Source organism: Panulirus ornatus, chromosome 53, assembly GCF_036320965.1.
Source record: "Panulirus ornatus isolate Po-2019 chromosome 53, ASM3632096v1, whole genome shotgun sequence".
NCBI lineage: Eukaryota > Metazoa > Arthropoda > Malacostraca > Decapoda > Palinuridae > Panulirus > Panulirus ornatus.
This window is the reverse complement of record NC_092276.1, coordinates 5,770,183-5,790,320: the sequence shown is the minus strand read 5'-3', so window position 1 is coordinate 5,790,320 and position 20,138 is coordinate 5,770,183. Positions and strand designations below refer to the sequence as shown.

General features: G+C 41.2%; 1 protein-coding gene across 1 annotated transcript in view; it reads right to left on the bottom strand.

Moving 5' to 3' along the window:
* LOC139765197 (chromosome-associated kinesin KIF4-like) overlaps positions 1–20,138 on the bottom strand; it is a 102,900-nt gene that overhangs the window by 14,373 nt on the left and 68,389 nt on the right. Inside the window, exons 17-20 of the mRNA XM_071692485.1 lie at positions 9,098–9,136; positions 2,228–2,432; positions 1,770–1,891; positions 1,492–1,632 (exon numbers count right to left, since the gene is read on the bottom strand). Coding sequence (XP_071548586.1) covers positions 1,492–1,632; positions 1,770–1,891; positions 2,228–2,432; positions 9,098–9,136 — 507 coding nt within the window. The remainder of the gene's footprint in view (positions 1–1,491; positions 1,633–1,769; positions 1,892–2,227; positions 2,433–9,097; positions 9,137–20,138) is intronic.

Here is a 20,138-nt window from a genome sequence, read left to right as displayed (position 1 = left end):
CAAAATTAACATCTTAGACCATTATCACTGCTGTATACCACAGGAAAAAATACTGATTATTTTTCCTGATTTTAAGAGCATAGCTTTTGCTTGTTGCTTGAGGCAATCACTTCATTTTCTTGGGGGGGGGGGGGGGGGGTGCTAAAAGGGCAGTAAGAGGAGGAAAATTCATTTATTCTTTTCAAGTCTCAGATTATTGTCATCAAATTAGTCATCATAGTTGAGTATATTTGTATGAAAAACCATTCTTGAATATTTCTTTTTAATGTAATACTGAAGTGTGCAGTGCATCACTACTTCAGAACACCTTACAAGAATAAACTGATTTGAAATAATCAGTAAAATTTATAATACTGAGTCTGATTCATATGTGCATATGGCCATAGTTATCAAAGAACATCAAAAGATCAACAATCAAAGGAAACCTTTCCTTAAATTCCTTAAATTACACTTTTCATCAATTGCGTTAGCACAGTTCACACTTTACGTTATATCTTATGGTATCTGACAACTTGGGACATTTTAGGTCTAGTACCATCTTATAATCCATACTAATGTATTAATTTCAGTAATACCCCATTCTGTCACTCACACTACTGATATTAAGTTGTCAGAAGCTAAGCATTGTCTTAGGGCAGCAATCAATAACAGGAAATGATGACAACCACACAGTAACTGACCATCAGGAATTCTTTAATTTGGCAAAGAGATAGTGATCAGGATCTGGTGGACTATCTCATGTACGTACATACTACTACTTCCCCTCAAGTTATTCTAGGCAAAGGTGGTCTAATGACACAAGTCTGTATGAAAGATCAAGAAGGTACAACACTTATACATGCTCGTGTCTTCTGGACATCAATCTGAGACAAGGAATACACTGTTAGTGAAAAATTAGCTGGTGTAAGTTTAAACACACAACAGTACTTATAAGCCCATTTAAAGTCTTTAAAGAAGTTAATGTATTGTCAGCCAAGTTAATTAGTAGTGTATTTCCTTACTAAATTCAATGACCAGATATGCAATGTGCTGGTGGTGGTCTACAGCCACTTCTTATCATATACAGGAACTTGTAGGGAAGAGAGGCAAGGATATTGTAGATATAACATCATCCATTTAATCTGAAGAGAATTCAGAAACAGGAGGAATATGAACCAAGATGTCCAATTACTTTGCCCTCCAGAGTCTAATAAAAGATATAATCTTTATGTCTTATGGCCATCATGACATGACTTGCACAAAATTATCATAAAAGACAATTCTAGTCAAGTACTACATCTGTCAACCCTTTGCTACTATTAAATGTTCATAATCAGTTACTCAGATTTATGGTATTACATACACTGAGGTCTATCAACATAAAGTTTGTGACTGTCTATAAACATGCACTTATTTTTTCTTTTTGCTTTGTTCTCCCTCGATATCTTTCTTATATGCATATAATTTTCTCAATATCATCCCTTTTCTTCCTCAACAACAAGGTGACTATACCTTCTGCCTGTAGGAACACCTGGTGACATACTCTTGCTTTTCAAAGGTGCTTTTCTGCTGGTTCTCTCATCCCAACTGCTACGTCTACCTCCACTGTTCTTGCCATTGCCACTCCCTCCTGAACCTGTTAGGTCTGTCATGCTGAGGGCAATCAAAGATTATATTTATTTTATGAATCTGTAGAGCAAGGAATAATTTCCATAGTAATGGTAACATTTTGTTTTCAATATACAACACCTAAAAACCATTATTTGAATAAGGTTGCCAACTTATGTTACCTTTTTCCAATACGTCTCTTCTCAAGTTCCTTGTTAATGGAGTCAGGGAGGCGGTGGGGGCGTTGCAGGGACTCCCGTGATCCCCCATCATGACTTCTACTTGATGGAGCTGAACCACCATCCTGGTAATACAGACAAACTCATATTTAAGTACATGGAGAAGGAAATGTAAAGGAAACTTTTTACACTGTACATTAGGCCAAAGCTGGAATATACCTCCCAAGTCTGGACACTGTACTTAACCCTTTCAGCATGAATCAGGGGGGAAAAGGTGTCTTTCCAGGACTAGCAAAATTTGAAATATGAAAAATTAGTAGTTTGTGCCATTAAACAACCATGTGCATATGACCCAATTAAGGTCAATCGGAATTGTGACATGCAGATCTACATGTTATCCACAAAAATAAGTGAACAAATGAAGATGATTTTTTCCCAATAGGAAATATATGCAGCCTTACCTTTCCTCTGGTGTCATTCAGAGGATTGATCCACACCTGTGATGAAGATGAGGATGGCAAGGAACGTGACTTGAAGGAAGGTGTACCAGAAGACCCAGGGCTTACACCATTGTACATGATAAAGCTACCACTAAGAGATGCATTCAGCAGGTCCTCACCACTGAAGGTTGGCTGAGCAGGGACAATAGGAGAGCGCCGACACACACTGTTAAAGAAAATATCAAGACATTATTATTTATCATTTTGCTTTGTCGCCGTCTCCCACGTTTGCGAGGTAGCGCAAGGAAACAGATGAAAGAATGGCCCAATCCACCCACATACACATGTATATACATACACGTTCACACACGCAAATATACATACCTATACATCTCAACGTATACATATATATACACACACAGACATATACGTATATATACATGTACATAATTCATACTGTCTGCCTTTATTCATTCCCATTGCCACCCTGCCACACATGAAATAACAACCCCCTCCCCCCTCATGTGTGCGAGGTAGCACAAGGAAAAGACAAAAAAGGCCCCATTCGTTCACACTCAGTCTCTACCTGTCATGTAATAATGCACCGAAACCACAGCTCCCTTTCCACATCAAGGCCCCACAGAACTTTCCATGGTTTACCCCAGATGCTTCATATGCCCTGGTTCAATCCATTGACAGCACATCAACCCCGGTACACCACATCATTCCAATTCACTCTATTCCTTGCACGCCTTTCACCTTCCCGCATGTTCAGGCCCCAATCACTCAAAATCTTTTTCACTCCATCTTTCTACCTCCAATTTGGTCTCCCACTTCTCCTCATTCCCTCCACCTCTGACACACATATCCTCTTTGTCAATCTTTCCTCACTCATTCTCTCCATGTGACCAAACCATTTCAAAACACCCTCTTCTGCTCTATCAACCACACTCTTTTTATTACCACACATCACTCTTACCCTATTATTACTTACTCGATCAAATCACCTCACACCACATATTGTCCTCAAACATCTCATTTCCAGCACACCCACCCTCCTGCGAACAACTCTATCCATAGCCCACGCCTCGCAACCATACAACATTGTTGGAACCACTATCCCTTCAAACATACCCATTTTTGCTTTCCGAGATAATGTTCTCGACTTCCACACATTCTTCAACGCTCCCAGAATTTTAGCCCCCTCCCCCACCCTATGATTCACTTCCACTTCCATGGTTCCATCCACTGCCAAATCCACTCCCAGATATCTAAAACACTTCACTTCCTCCAGTTTTTCTCCATTTAAACTTAACTCCCAAATGACTTGACCCTCAATCCTACTGTACCTAATAACCTTGCTCTTATTCACTTTTACTCTCAACTTTCTTCTTTCACACACTTTACCAAACTCAGCCACCAGCTTCTGCAGTTTCTCACATGAATCAGCCACCAGCGCTGTATCATCAGTGAACAACTGACTCACTTCCCAAGCTCTCTCATCCACAACAGACTGCATACTTGCCCCTCTTTCCAAAACTCTTGCATTCACCTCCCTAACAACCCCATCCATAAACAAATTAAACAACCATGGAGACATCACACCCCTGCCACAAACCTACATTCACTGAGAACCAATCACTTTCCTCTCTTCCTACACATACACATGCCTTACATCCTCGATAAAAACTTTTCACTGCTTCTAACAACTTGCCTCCCACACCATATATTCTTAATACCTTCCACAGAGCATCTCTATCAACTCTTATCATATGCCTTCTCCAGATCCATAAATGCTACATACAAATCCATTTGCTTTTCTAAGTATTTCTCACATACATTCTTCAAAGCAAACACCGGATCCACTCATCCTCAACCACTTCTGAAACCACACTGCTCTTCCCCAATCTGATGCTCTGTACATGCCTTCACCCTCTCAATCAATACCCTCCCATATAATTTACCAGGAATACTCAACAAACTTATACCTCTGTAATTGGAGCACTCACTCTTATCCCCTTTGCCTTTGTACAATGGCACTATGCAAGCATTCCGCCAATCCTCAGGCACCTCACCATGAGACATACATACATTAAATAACCTTACCAACCAGTCAACAATACAGTCACCCCCTTTTTTTTTAATAAATTCCACTGCAATACCATCCAAACCTGATGCCTTGCCAGCTTTCATCTTCCACAAATCTTTTACTACCTCTTCTCTGTTTACCATATCATTTTCCCTAACCCTCTCACTTTGCACACCACCTCGACCAAAACACCCTAGATCTACCACTCTATCATCAAACACATTCAACAAACCTTCAAAATACTCATTCCATCTCCTCACATCACCACTACTTATCACCTCCCCATTAGCCCCCTTCACTGAAGTTCCCATTTGTTCCCTTGTCTTACGCACTCTATTTACCTCCTTCCAAAACATCTTTTTATTCTCCCTAAAATCTAATGATACTCTCTCACCCCAACTCTCATTTGCCCTCTTGTTTCACCTCTTGCACCTTTCTCTTGACCTCCTACCTCTTTCTTTCATACATCTCCCACTCATTTGCATTATTTCCCTGCAGAAATTGTCCAAATGCCTCTCTCTTCTCTTTCACTAATAATCTTACTTCTTCATCCCACCACTCTAATCTTCCCACCTCCCACGCTTCTCATGCCACAAGCATCTTTTGCGCAAGCCATCACTGCTTCCCTAAATACATCCCATTCCTCCCCCACTCCCCTTACATCCTTTGTTCTCACCTTTTTCCATTCTGTGCTCATTTTCTCCTGGTACTTCCTCACACAAGTCTCCTTCCCAAGCTCACTTTTTCTCACCACTCTCTTCACCCCAATATTCTTCTTTTCTGAAAACCTCTACAAATCTTCACCTTCGCCTCCACAAGATAATGATCGGACATCCCTCCAGTTGCACATCTCAGCACATTAACATCCAAAAGCCTCTCTTTTGCGCGCCTATCAATTAACACATAATCCAATAACGCTCTCTGGCCATCTCTCCTACTTACATACGTATACTTATGTATATCTCTTTTTAAACCAGGTATTCCCAAGCACCAGTCCTTTTTCAGCACATAAATCTACAAGCTCTTCACCATTTCCATTTACAACACTAAACACCCCATGTATACAAATTATTCCCTCAACTGCCACATTACTCACCTTTGCATTCAAATCACCCATCACTTTAACCCGGTCTCATGCATCAAAACCACTAACACACTCATTCAGCTGCTCCCAAAACACTTGCCTCTCTTGATCTTTTTTCTCATGTCCAGGTGCGTATGCACCAATAATCACCCAACTCTCTTCATCAACTTTCAGTTTAACCCATATCAATCTAGAGTTTACTTTCTTACACTCTATCACATACTTCCAACACTCCTGTTTCAGGAGTAGTGCTACTCCTTCCCTTGCTCTTGTCCTCTCACTAACCCCTGACTTTACTCCCAAGACATTCCCAAACCACTCTTCCCCTTTACCCATGAGCTTCGTTTCACTCAGAGCCAAAACATCCAGGTTCCTTTCCTCAAACATACTACCTATCTCTCCTTTTTTCTCATCTTGGTTACATCCACACACATTTAGACACCCCAATCTGAGCCTTCAAGGAGGATTAGCACTCCCTGCGTGACTCCTTCTTGTTTCCCATTTTAGAAAGTTAAAATACAAGGAGGGGAGGGTTTCTAGCCCCCAGCTCCTGTCCTCTTTAGTCGCCTTCTACGACACGTGAGGAATGCGTGGGAAGTATTCTTTCTCCCCTATCCCCATATATCAAGACATATTAAACGAATAAGGATGATCATGGACACGAAGAATGTAGGTGTGTTAACGGAGGATGCAGACTTCAGTAGAAAATAAGAGCCACACCAGTGAAAAGACAAAGGAAAAATGCTGTTGATTGAAATATGTAATGATAAGAATGAAAGGAGTTGATACAGGAGCTGCAAAGAGATAACATACTGACACCATATAGAGTCATACACTATACATATTCAGGACAACCGAGAGAATTCTGTTCCCCGGATCATACACCTTTTCCAAATTCATGTAAACTGTATACACCTCTTTCTCTTGAACCTTTCTACTGTTATTCATGTATAAAAATTTGGCTTATACACCCTCTTTCCTTCCCATACTTAGTCTGTTCCTTACCAACAATGGGTTAACAAATCTTAACATGATCAAGTACTATCGAGTTATGCTCCATGCTAACTATGCAAGGAAACTTATTCCTCTGTAATTCTTAAAGTCAAACTCACTCCCACTTCCCTTACACTGTAAAACAATTGTTGCCTTCATCAAGTTATCAGGCTCTTAACTACTTTTCCATGCTTCTGTATGCACTGCAGATACACTTCAGAGCAGTTTCACCTACACTCCTAATTCTCTTGCTTATCAGCCTATCTATGCCCATCAGATTTTCTACTCTTTAAGAGCTTTATTATTATTCTTACTTTCTCATTTGTAATGTCTTCCTCTCCTCTCTCTCATTATCTCCAATTCTACAGAACCAACAGTTAGTTCATCAGTTCTATAAAATACTCCTTCCATCTCTAACAATCTTATTCTTTTCACCATCAGTCTCAGACTTGCCTAAAACATTCTCACCTCTTACACATGTGGATCCTGTTTACCTTTCAAAAATTTGTTGCAGTGATAAGTGCATCTGTTACCACATAAACTAATGAAAAAACTAAAAACATTAGCATCATATGACATCCAAAGAGTCAATGTTGATGCAGTGTAAAAATATATGAATCTTTTTGGCAAATGAAGGTATGATTGTTAGCAATGCCTACAGAACCTTTTACTAAGGATATCCTTAAACTTAACGATACTGTTTTGGATACCATAATTAAAAGAATGGATATCACATGCTAAAAATGCAGTATCTGTCATAAAACATTGCTATTTTTCTTGTGTATTACAAACTGATCACCAATAGCAATATGAATGAATCATCATGCAGTGCAGAAATGGATCTGACCCAGCTGTGCTGTTTAATCTACAGGTGGAAGATATAGATTAAGCTATAAGATCTAGTCTGAGCTGTTATACCTATATGAAAATACAAGCCAGAAATTCACCGTTCTTTACAAATGTGCAAAATTTTCAATCTTTCATATATTTAGCTATGACTGAATGTGTCTTATCATGACCTTTGTGTCTCAATGTATCTCATAAGAAAAGGTGGCTCCAGATCTACTTTTGACCATTGTTACATTTATTAGGCCATGGTACTGTATGTCCATCTGGTGCTCAATTAACATGATGGCATTATGGCTCATTTGTAAGTACTTAGAGGTACGAGTGCCTATGAGACATGAGAATCCGTCAGTTAGATGTATAACGTTACCAGGGTTATTCATTATTTCAATAAAATGAGCATGACAGAAAATGAAATAACGTTGGGTTACACCTTACTGATAGTAGAACATACCTGGAGATAACACAGTCATGACATGTGGATGGTTATGCTCTGTTAGTCAACAAAAGGTTTGGCAGAACAGAAAGTTACACTAGTGGTGAAAGTAAGTCATTAAGAGCAAGTATGTCCTCTTTTAAAGATGGACGATCTCAGTCAATGGCACTTGTAACAAAAAAGAATATTAAGTTGTGAAGTGGCTCAAGTATCTAAGATTGGTAGTTAGTATTTATGACAGTGAGCAAAAGGCAGCTAAGAATGGAATCATGCAAGAACTGGAGGAATTCTGAGTCCTTGGTTAAATGGGAGAGACTAAGAGAGAGAGAAGTGTGTAAAAAAAAAGAACCTGATGATTACTGGCTAGAATGTTCTGCTGTTCATATCCATTAATATAATTTTTATCTTTAATTCCCTTAGTAAAATCTTCGTATTCATAAATTATTTATAACTTTGCATGCATAAGCATCCTTATGTACTTTTTTTCACCTGACCCTCTTAACTACTCTTAAAATTTGTATACTGCAATTCACTGTTCCACTTCTTAAAAAGTTCTTACAAAATTGGGTGGTTTTGAAATTAAGCTGAAATGATATGAAAATAAAGAATTAGGAGAATATTCATGGCAATTATAAGTAAGAAGTATGTAACTGAGGGAATCATAAAAAGTTCCATGGATGAAAGCATACAGAGATGTCATTGCCAAGTAGAATGAGTAATAGGAAAGGCTGGAAAACAAATATGGTTAATGTTTGAGGGGAAGAGATGCATATAGTGAATGAATTACAAAAGGCTAGAGGTATTTCCCATAATGATGCTAATGATAACTGAAGAATATATGCAATCAAGGTATTATCTGTGCAAGTGGAATACTAATGGAAACAGTCAGTTGAAAGTTTAAGGTTAAAGTTATAAAATGCCATACTGGAAAACTGGGTACTTTGCTACTGTTACACTGTATATAAGCTGAGAATGTATGAACATTTTGCAGGGCTTTATGCATTTGCTATAAGTCACAGACAATGAATACTTTACTGCTGATACACAAACAATCATATTAAGAATCTTAATAAATCATACCATGACAAGGTCAACCAGTTGCTTCAGTTGTCAAAAGTATCATACTATTTTTCCTCTTTTTGTGTTTTAATTCTTTCAACTGTAAACATGTTATCGACAAATTCTGTATACTGCTTTATGAATATGTAAAAACAACATAGGGATAGATCTTTGAAGTTCTTCAATATGGCAACAGCAGCAGAGAGCACAGTGCTGTAATTTCAAGGATCTGGTCTTCAATTGCTACCAACGCAAGAATGCAAGCATAAAACAATAAGCCAATTAAACCAGTACAGCCATACATTATCCTGTACACCACAGGGATTGCATCAGCAGCAGCAGCAGCCAGTCAGCATGCACACCATGATTGCAAACAGCACTAACCTGTCCTTACTTTGCGTACTAGGATCTGAGTGCAGGCCCCTGGAAGTAAGAGGTGGCAGCTGTTCATAGCAGTGGTTGCTTGTTTTAGTTAATAACCTTTCACCTCTTACTGATAAAATCTTAAAATGATTTTAAACTACTTTTAAACTTTTACATGTGAACTACTTTTTCACAACTTTAGGTGTGAACATGCAAGCAACTATTTGCAAAATGACAAAAACCAAAATTTTTTGGAAACTAAAATAAACAATAACTTTGATTACAACATACCATACCATACATGCATATAATACAAATCTGACACTACATGGGAAAAAGGTGTTTGAAGAGTAACATTAGAATAAATAGCCAGCATCAGTACACTGATAATCCTAGTGGAATGCATGAAAATTGCATTAAGGTATTAAAAGTGTTGCAAAATGTATGACTTCCACTTTAATGATTGTTATGTCAATCTCTGACCCTCTAGTCCAAAGAAAACTAATGAACTCATAGCACAGTGCACACTTTTACCTTCTGTGTTTTTGCATTTAACGTAGCGTCAGTTAAAATGTGCACCTACTCAACGTGAATAGCATCATCTGAATGTGTGAACATGCTTCCATTCATACAACTGATGAAGGCATGCAAGTATGAATATGTACATGTGTATGTATGTATATGTTGATATGTATATGTGTATGTGAGCATTTATGTATATATACATGTACATGAGCGCATGGGCCATTCTTCGTTTGTTTTCCTGGCGCTACCTTGCTGACTCAGGAATGAGCGATTATGTATAATAAAAATAATAATAATATTTTTTTCATACATATTCGCCATTTCCCGCATTAGCGAGGTAGCATTAAGAACAGAGGACTGAGCCTTTGAGGGAATATCCTCACTTGGCCTCCTTCTCTGTTCCTTCTTTCGGACAATGAAAAACGAGAGGGGAAGATTTCCAACCCCCAGTTATCTCCCTTTTAGTCGCCTTTTATGACCGGCTTATAGTGATGGGTGATTTGAATGCAAAGGTGAGTAATGTGGAAGTTGAGGGAATAGCTGGTGTACATGGGGTGTTCAGTGTAGTAAATGGAAATGGTGTAGAGCTTGTAGATTTATGTGCTGAAAAAGGACTGGTGATTGGGAATACCTGGTTTAAAAAGAGAGATATACATAAGTATATGTATGTAAGTAGGAGAGATGGCCAGAGAGCGTTATTGGATTACGTGTTAATTGATAGGTGCGCGAAAGAGAGACTTTTGGATGTTAATGTGCTGAGAGGTGCAACTGGAGGGATGTCCGATCATTATCTTGTGGAGGCAAAGGTGAAGATTTGTAGAGGTTTTCAGAAAAGAAGAATATTGGGGTGAAGAGAGTGGTGAGAGTAAGTGAGCTTAGGAAGGAGACTTGTGTAAGGAAGTACCAGGAGAAAATGAGTACAGAATGGAAAAAGGTGAGAACAAAGGACGTAAGGGGAGTGTGGGAGGAATGGGATGTATTTAGGGAAGCAGTGATGGCTTGCGCAAAAGATGCTTGTGGCATGAGAAGCGTGGGAGGTGGGCAGATTAGAAAGAGTAGTGAGTGGTAGGATGAAGAAGTAAGATTGTTAGTGAAAGAGAAGAGAGAGGTATTTGAACGATTTCTGCAGGGAAATAATGCAAATGAGTGGGAGATGTATAAAAGAAAGAGGCAGGAGGTCAAGAGAAAGGTGCAGAAGGTGAAAAAGAGGGCAAATGAGAGTTGGGGTGAGAGAGTATAATTAAATTTTAGGAAGAATAAAAAGATGTTTTGGAGGTAAATCAAGTGCGTAAGACAAGGGAATCAATGGGAACTTCAGTGAATGGGGCTAATGGGGAGGTGATAACAAGAAGTGGTGATGTGAGAAGGAGATGGAATGAGTATTTTGAAGGTTTGTTGAATGTGTTTGATGATAGAGTGGCAGATATAGGGAGTTTTGGTTGAGGTGGTGTGCAAAGTGAGAGGGTTAGGGAAAATGATTTGGTAAAAGCTTTGTGGAAGATGAAAGCAGGCAAGGCAGCAGGTTTGGATGGTATTGCAGTGGAATTTATTAAAAAGGGGGTGACTGTATTGTTGACTGGTAGGTAAGGTCATTTGATGTATGTATGACTCATGGTGAAGTGCCTGAGGATTGGTGGAATGCTTGCATAGTGCCATTGTACAATGGCAAAGGGGATAAAAGTGAGTGCTCCAATTACAGAGGTATAAGTTTGTTGAGTATTCCTGGGAAATTATATGGGAGGTATGCACTCTGTTGTGGATGAGAGAGCTTAAGAAGTGAGTCAGTTGTTGTTCGCTGATGATACAGTGCTGGTGGCTGATTCGTGTGAGAAACTGCAGAAGCTGGTGACTGAGTTTGGTAAAGTGTGTGAAAGAAAAAAGCTGAGAGTAAATGTGAATAAGAGCAAGGTTATTAGGTAAAGTGGGGTTGAGGGACAAGTCAATTGGGAGGTAAGTTTGAATGGAGAAAAACTGGAGGAAGGGAAGTGCTTTAGATATCTGGGAGTGGATTTGGCAGCGGATGGAACCATGGAAGCGGAAGTGAATCATAGGGTGGGGGAAACTGCGAAAGTTCTGGGAGCGTTAAAGAATGTGTGGAAGCCGAGAACATTATCTCGGAAAGCAAAAATGGCTATGTTTGAAGGAATAGTGGTTCCAACAATGTTATATGGTTGTGAGGAGTGGGCTATAGATAGAGTTGTGCGGAGGAGGGTGGATGAGCTGGAAATGAGATGTTTCAGGACAATATGTGGTGTGACATGGTTTGATCGAGTAAGTAATGTAAGGGTAAGAGAGATGTGTGGTAATAAAAAGAGTGTGGTTGAGAGAGCAGAAGAGGGTGTTTTGAAATGGTTTGGTCACATGAAGAGAATGAGTGAGGAAAGATTGACCAAGAGGATATATGTGTCAGAGGTGGAGGGAATGAGAAGTGGGAGACCAAAGTGGAGGTGGAAAGACGGAGTAAAAAAGATTTTGAGTGATCGGGGCCTGAACATGCAGGAGGGTGAAAGGCATGCAAGGAATAGAGTGAATTGGAACGATGTGGTATACCGGGGTCGACGTGCTGTCAATGGATTGAACCAGGGCATGTGAAGCGTCTGGGATAATCCATGGAAACTTCTGTGGGGACTGGATGTGGAAAGGGAACTGTGGTTTTGGTGCATTAGTACATGACAGCTAGAGACTGAGTGTGAACAAATGTGGCCTTTGTTGTCTTTCCTAGCTCTACACCGCACACATGAGGGAGGAGGGGGTTTTTATTTCATGTGTGGTGGGGTGGCGATGGGAATGAATAAAGGTAGCTAGTATGAATTATGTACATGTGTATATATGTATATGTCTGTGTGTGTATATATATGTATATGTTGAGATGTATAGGTATGTATATTTGCGTGTGTGGACGTATATGTATAAACATGTGTATATGGGTGGGTTGGGCCATTCTTTCTTCTATTTCCTTGCGCTGCCTTGCTTATGCGGGAGACAGCGACAAAGCAAAATAAATATATATTTATCTATTTATTTTGCTTTGTCGCTGTCTCCCGCATTTGCGAGGTAGCGCAAGGAAACAGACGAAAGAAATGGCCAAACCCACTCCCATACACATCCACACACGCAAATATACATACCTATACATCTCAATGTACACATATATATACACACACAGACACATACATATATACCCATGCACACAATTCACACAGTCTGCCTTTATTCATTCCCATCGCCACCTCGCCACACATGGAATACCATCCCTCTCCCCCCTCATGTGTGCGAGGTATCGCTAGGAAAAGACAACAAAGGCCCCATTCGTTCACACTCAGTCTCTAGCTGTCATGCAATAATGCCTGAAACCACAGCTCCCTTTCCACATCCAGGCCCCACACAACTTTCCATGGTTTACCCCAGACGCTTCACATGCCCTGATTCAATCCACTGACAGCACATCAACCCCGGTATACCACATCGATCCAATTCACTCTATTCCTTGCCCGCCTTTCACCCTCCTGCATGTTCAGGCCCCGATCACACAAAATCTTTTTCACTCCATCTTTCCACCTCCAATTTGGTCTCCCTCTTCTCCTCGTTCCCTCCACCTCCAACACATATATCCTCTTGGTCAATCTTTCCTCACTCATTCTCTCTATGTGCCCAAACCATTTCAAAACACCCTCTTCTGCTCTCTCAACCACGCTCTTTTTATTTCCACACATCTCTCTTACCCTTACATTACTTACTCGATCAAACCATCTCACACCACACATTGTCCTCAAACATCTCATTTCCAGCACATCCACCCTCCTGCGCACAACTCTATCCATAGCCCACGCCTCGCAACCATACAATATTGTTGGAACCACTATTCCTTCAAACATACCCATTTTTGTTTCCGAGATAATGTTCTCGACTTCCACACATTCTTCAAGGCTCACAGGATTTTCGCCCCCTCCCCCACCCTATGATCCGATCCACTTCCGCTTCCATGGTTCCATCCACTGTCAGATCCACTCCCAGATATCTAAAACACTTTACTTCCTCCAGTTTTTCTCCATTCAAACTCACCTCCCAATTGACTTGACCCTCAACCCTACTGTACCTAATAACCTTGCTCTTATTCACATTTACTCTTAACTTTCTTCTTTCACACACTTTACCAAACTCAGTCACCAGCTTCTGCAGTTTCTCACATGAATCAGCCACCAGCGCTGTATCATCAGCGAACAACAACTGACTCACTTCCCAAGCTCTCTCATCCACAACAGACTTCATACTTGCCCCTCTTTCCAAGATTCTTGCATTCACCTCCCTAACAACCCCATCCATAAACAAATTAAACAACCATGGAGACATCACACACCCCTGCCGCAAACCTACATTCACTGAGACCCAATCACTTTCCTCTCTTCCTACACATACACATGCCTTACATCTTCGATAAAAACTTTTCACTGCTTCTGACAACTTGCTTCCCACACCATATATTCTTAATACCTTCCACAGAGCATCTCTATTAAATCTATCATATGCCTTCTCCAGATCCATAAATGCTACATACAAATCCATTTGCTTTTCTAGGTATTTCTCACATACATTCTTCAAAGCAAACACCTGATCCACACATCCTCTACCACTTCTGCTCTTCCCCAATCTGATGCTCTGTACATGCCTTCACCCTCTCAATCAATACCCTCCCATATAATTTACCAGGAATACTCAACAAACTTATACCTCTGTAATTTGAGCACTCACTCTTATCCCCTTTGCCTTTGTACAATGGCACTATGCACGCATTCCACCAATCCTCAGGCACTTCACCATGAGTCATACATACATTAAATAACCTTACCTACCAGTCAACAATACAGTCACCCCCTTTTTTAATAAATTCCACTACAATACAATCCAAACCTGCTGCCTTGCCGGCTTTCATCTTCCGCAAAGCTTTTACTACCTCTTCTCTGTTTACCAAATCATTTTCCCTAACCCTCTCACTTTGCACACCACCTCGACCAAAACACCCTATATCTGCCACTCTATCATCAAACACATTCAACAAACCTTCAAAATACTCACTCCATCTCCTTCTCACATCACCACTACTTGTTATCACCTCCCCATATATATATATATATATATATATATATATATATATATATATATATATATATATATGATACAGCGCTGGTGGCTGATTCATGTGAGAAACTGCAGAAGCTGGTGACTGAGTTTGGTAAAGTGTGTGGAAGAAGAAAGTTAAGAGTAAATGTGAATAAGAGCAAGGTTATTAGGTACAGTAGGGTTGAGGGTCAAGTCAATTGGGAGGTGAGTTTGAATGGAGAAAAACTGGAGGAAATGAAGTGTTTTAGATATCTGGGAGTGGATCTGGCAGCGGATGGAACCATGGAAGCAGAAGTGGATCATAGGGTGGGGGAGGGGGCGAAAATTCTGGGGGCCTTGAAGAATGTGTGGAAGTCGAGAACATTATCTCGGAAAGCAAAAATGGGTATGTTTGAAGGAATAGTGGTTCCAACAATGTTGTATGGTTGCGAGGCGTGGGCTATGGATAGAGTTGTGCGCAGGAGGATGGATGTGCTGGAAATGAGATGTTTGAGGACAATGTGTGGTGTGAGGTGGTTTGATCGAGTGAGTAACGTAAGGGTAAGAGAGATGTGTGGAAATAAAAAGAGCGTGGTTGAGAGAGCAGAAGAGGGTGTTTTGAAGTGGTTTGGGCACATGGAGAGAATGAGTGAGGAAAGATTGACCAAGAGGATATATGTGTCGGAGGTGGAGGGAACGAGGAGAAGAGGGAGACCAAATTGGAGGTGGAAAGATGGAGTGAAAAAGATTTTGTGTGATCGGGGCCTGAACATGCAGGAGGGTGAAAGGAGGGCAAGGAATAGAGTGAATTGGAGCGATGTGGTATACCGTGGTTGACGTGCTGTCAGTGGATTGAATCAAGGCATGTGAAGCGTCTGGGGTAAACCATGGAAAGCTGTGTAGGTATGTATATTTGCGTGTGTGGACGTATGTATATACATGTGTATGGGGGGGGGTTGGGCCATTTCTTTCGTCTGTTTCCTTGCGCTACCTCGCAAACGCGGGAGACAGCGACAAAGAATAAAAAAAAAAAAATAAATGGGTTTGTTTGAAGGAATAGTGGTTCCAACAATGTTGTATGGTTGCGAGGCGTGGGCTATGGATAGAGTTGTGCGCAGGAGGGTGGATGTGCTGGAAATGAGATGTTTGAGGACAATGTGTGGTGTGAGGTGGTTTGATCGAGTAAGTAATGTAAAGGTAAGAGAGATGTGTGGAAATAAAAAGAGCATGGTTGAGAGAGCAGAAGAGGGTGTTTTGAAATGGTTTGGGCACATGGAGAGAATGAGTGAGGAAAGATTGACCAAGAGGATATATGTGTCGGAGGTGGAGGGAACGAGGAGAAGTGGGAGACCAAATTGGAGGTGGAAAGATGGAGTGAAAAAGATTTTGTGTGATCGGGGCCTGAACATGCAGGAGGGTGAAAGGAGGGCAAGGAATAGAGTGAATTGGATTGATGTGGTATACCAGAGTTGACGTGCTGTCAGTGGATTCAATCAGGGCATGTGAAGCGTCTGGGGTAAACCATGGAAAGTTGTGTGGGGCCTGGATGTGGAAAGGGAGCTGTGGTTTCGGGCATTCTTGCGTGGCAGCTAGAGACTGAGTGTGAACGAATGGGGCCTTTGTTGTCTTTTCCTAGTGCTACCTCGCACACATGAGGGGGGAGGGGGATGGTATTCCATGTGTGGCGAGGTGGCGATGGGAGTGAATGGGGGCAGACAGTGTGAATTGTGTGCATGGGTATATATGTATGTGTCTGTGTATGTATATATATGTGTACATTGAGATGTATAGGTATGTATATTTGCGTGTGTGGACGTGTGTGTGTGTATACATTGTCTATGGGGGTGGGTTGGGCCATTTCTTTCGTCTGTTTCCTTGCGTTACCTCGCAACGCGGGAGAAGAGATAAAGCAAAATAAATAAATAAATAAATAAATATATATATATATATATATATATGGCCCAACCCCCCCCCCATACACATGTACATACACACGTCCACACACGCAAATATACATACCTACACAGCTTTCCATGGTTTACCCCACACGCTTCACATGCCTTGATTCAATCCACTGACAGCACGTCAACCCCTGTATACCACATCGCTCCAATTCACTCTATTCCTTGCCCTCCTTTCACCCTCCTGCATGTTCAGGCCCCGATCACACAAAATCTTTTTCACTCCATCTTTCCACCTCCAATTTGGTCTCCCTCTTCTCCTCGTTCCCTCCACCTCCGACACATATATCCTCTTGGTCAATCTTTCCTCACTCATTCTCTCCATGTGCCCAAACCATTTCAAAACACCCTCTTCTGCTCTCTCAACCACGCTCTTTTTATTTCCACACATCTCTCTTACCCTTACGTTACTTACTCGATCAAACCACCTCACACCACACATTTTCCTCAAACATCTCATTTCCAGCACATCCATCCTCCTGCGCACATCTCTATCCATAGCCCACGCCTCGCAACCATACAACATTGTTGGAACCACTATTCCTTCAAACATACCCATTTTTGCTTTCCGAGATAATGTTCTCGACTTCCACACATTTTTCAAGGCTCCCAAAATTTTCGCCCCCTCCCCCACCCTATGATCCACTTCCGCTTCCATGGTTCCATCCGCTGACAGATCCACTCCCAGATATCTAAAACACTTCACTTCCTCCAGTTTTTCTCCATTCAAACTCACCTCCCAATTGACTTGACCCTCACCCCTACTGTACCTAATAACCTTGCTCTTATTCACATTTACTCTTAACTTTCTTCTTCCACACACTTTACCAAACTCAGTCACCAGCTTCTGCAGTTTCTCACATGAATCAGCCACCAGCGCTGTATCATCAGCGAACAACAACTGACTCACTTCCCAAGCTCTCTCATCCCCAACAGACTTCATACTTGCCCCTCTTTCCAGGACTCTTGCATTTACCTCCCTAACAACCCCATCCATAAACAAATTAAACAACCATGGAGACATCACACACCCCTGCCGCAAACCTACATTCACTGAGAACCAATCACTTTCCTCTCTTCCTACACGTACACATGCCTTACATCCTCGATAAAAACTTTTCACTGCTTCTAACAACTTGCCTCCCACACCATATATTCTTAATACCTTCCACAGAGCATCTCTATCAACTCTATCATATGCCTTCTCCAGATCCATAAATGCTACATACTAATCCATTTGCTTTTCTAAGTATTTCTCACATACATTCTTCAAAGCAAACACCTGATCCACACATCCTCTACCACTTCTGAAACCGCACTGCTCTTCCCCAATCTGATGCTCTGTATATGCCTTCACCCTCTCAATCAATACCCTCCCATATAATTTACCAGGAATACTCAACAAACTTATACCTCTGTAATTTGAGCACTCACTCTTATCCCCTTTGCCTTTGTACAATGGCACTATGCACGCATTCCGCCAATCCTCAGGCACCTCACCATGAGTCATACATACATTAAATAACCTTACCAACCAGTCAACAATACAGTCACCCCCTTTTTTAATAAATTCCACTGCAATACCATCCAAACCTGCTGCCTTGCCGGCTTTCATCTTCCGCAAAGCTTTTACTACCTCTTCTCTGTTTACCAAATCATTTTCCCTAACCCTCTCACTTTGCACACCACCTCGACCAAAACACCCTATATCTGCCACTCTGTCATCAGACACATTCAACAAACCTTCAAAATACTCATTCCATCTCCTTCTCACATCACCGCTACTTGTTATCACCTCCCCATTTACGCCCTTCACTGAAGTTCCCATTTGCTCCCTTGTCTTACGCACCCTATTTACCTCCTTCCAGAACATCTTTTTATTCTCCCTAAAATTTACTGATAGTCTCTCACCCCAACTCTCATTTGCCCTTTTTTTCACCTCTTGCACCTTTCTCTTGACCTCCTGTCTCTTTCTTTTATACTTCTCCCACTCAATTGCATTTTTTCCCTGCAAAAATCGTCCAAATGCCTCTCTCTTCTCTTTCACTGATACTCTTACTTCTTCATCCCACCACTCACTACCCTTTCTAAACAGCCCACCTCCCAATCTTCTCATGCCACAAGCATCTTTTGCGCAATCCATCACTGATTCCCTAAATACATCCCATTCCTCCCCCACTCCCCTTACTTCCATTGTTCTCACCTTTTTCCATTCTGTACACAGTCTCTCCTGGTACTTCCCCACACAGGTCTCCTTCCCAAGCTCACTTACTCTCACCACCTTCTTCACCCCAACATTCACTCCTCTTTTCTGAAAACCCATACTAATCTTCACCTTAGCCTCCACAAGATAATGATCAGACATCCCTCCAGTTGCACCTCTCAGCACATTAACATCCAAAAGTCTCTCTTTCGCACGCTTGTCAATTAACACGTAATCCAATAACGCTCTCTGGCCATCTCTCCTACTTACATAAGTATACTTATGTATATCTCGCTTTTTAAACCAGGTATTCCCAATCATCAGTCCTTTTTCAGCACATAAATCTACAAGCTCTTCACCATTTCCATTTACAACACTGAACACCCCATGCATACCAATTATTCCCTCAACTGCCACATTACTCACCTTTGCATTCAAATCACCCATCACTATAACCCGGTCTCGTGCATCAAAACCGCTAACACACTCATTCAGCTGCTCCCAAAACACTTGCCTCTCATGATCTTTCTTCTCATGCCCAGGTGCATATGCACCAATAATCACCCACCTCTCTCCATCAACTTTCAATTTTACCCATATTAATCGAGAATTTACTTTCTTACATTCTATCACATACTCCCACAACTCCTGTTTCAGGAGTATTGCTACTCCTTCCCTTGCTCTTGTCCTCTCACTAACCCCTGACTTCACTCCCCAGACATTTCCAAACCACTCTTCCCCTTTACCCTTGAGCTTCGTTTCACTCAGAGCCAAAACATTCAGGTTCCTTTCCTCAAACATACTACCTATCTCTCCTTTTTTCACATCTTGGTTACATCCACACACATTTAGGCACCCCACTCTGAGCCTTCGAGGAGGATGATCACTCCCCGTGTGACTCCTTCTTCTGTTTCCCATTTTAGAAAGTTAATACAAGGAGGGGAGGATTTCCGGCCCCCCGCTCCCGTCCCCTCTAGTCGCTTTCTACGACACGCGAGGAATATATATATATATATATCATTAAATTTTAGGGAGAATAAAAAGATGTTCTGGAAGGAGGTAAATAAAGTGCGTAAGACAAGGGAGCAAATGGGAACTTCAGTGAAGGGCGCAAATGGGGAGGTGATAACAAGTAGTGGTGATGTGAGAAGGAGATGGAGTGAGTATTTTGAAGGTTTGTTGAATGTGTTTGATGATAGAGTGGCAGATATAGGGTGTTTTGGTCGAGGTGGTGTGCAAAGTGAGAGGGTTACGGAAAATGATTTAGTAAACAGAG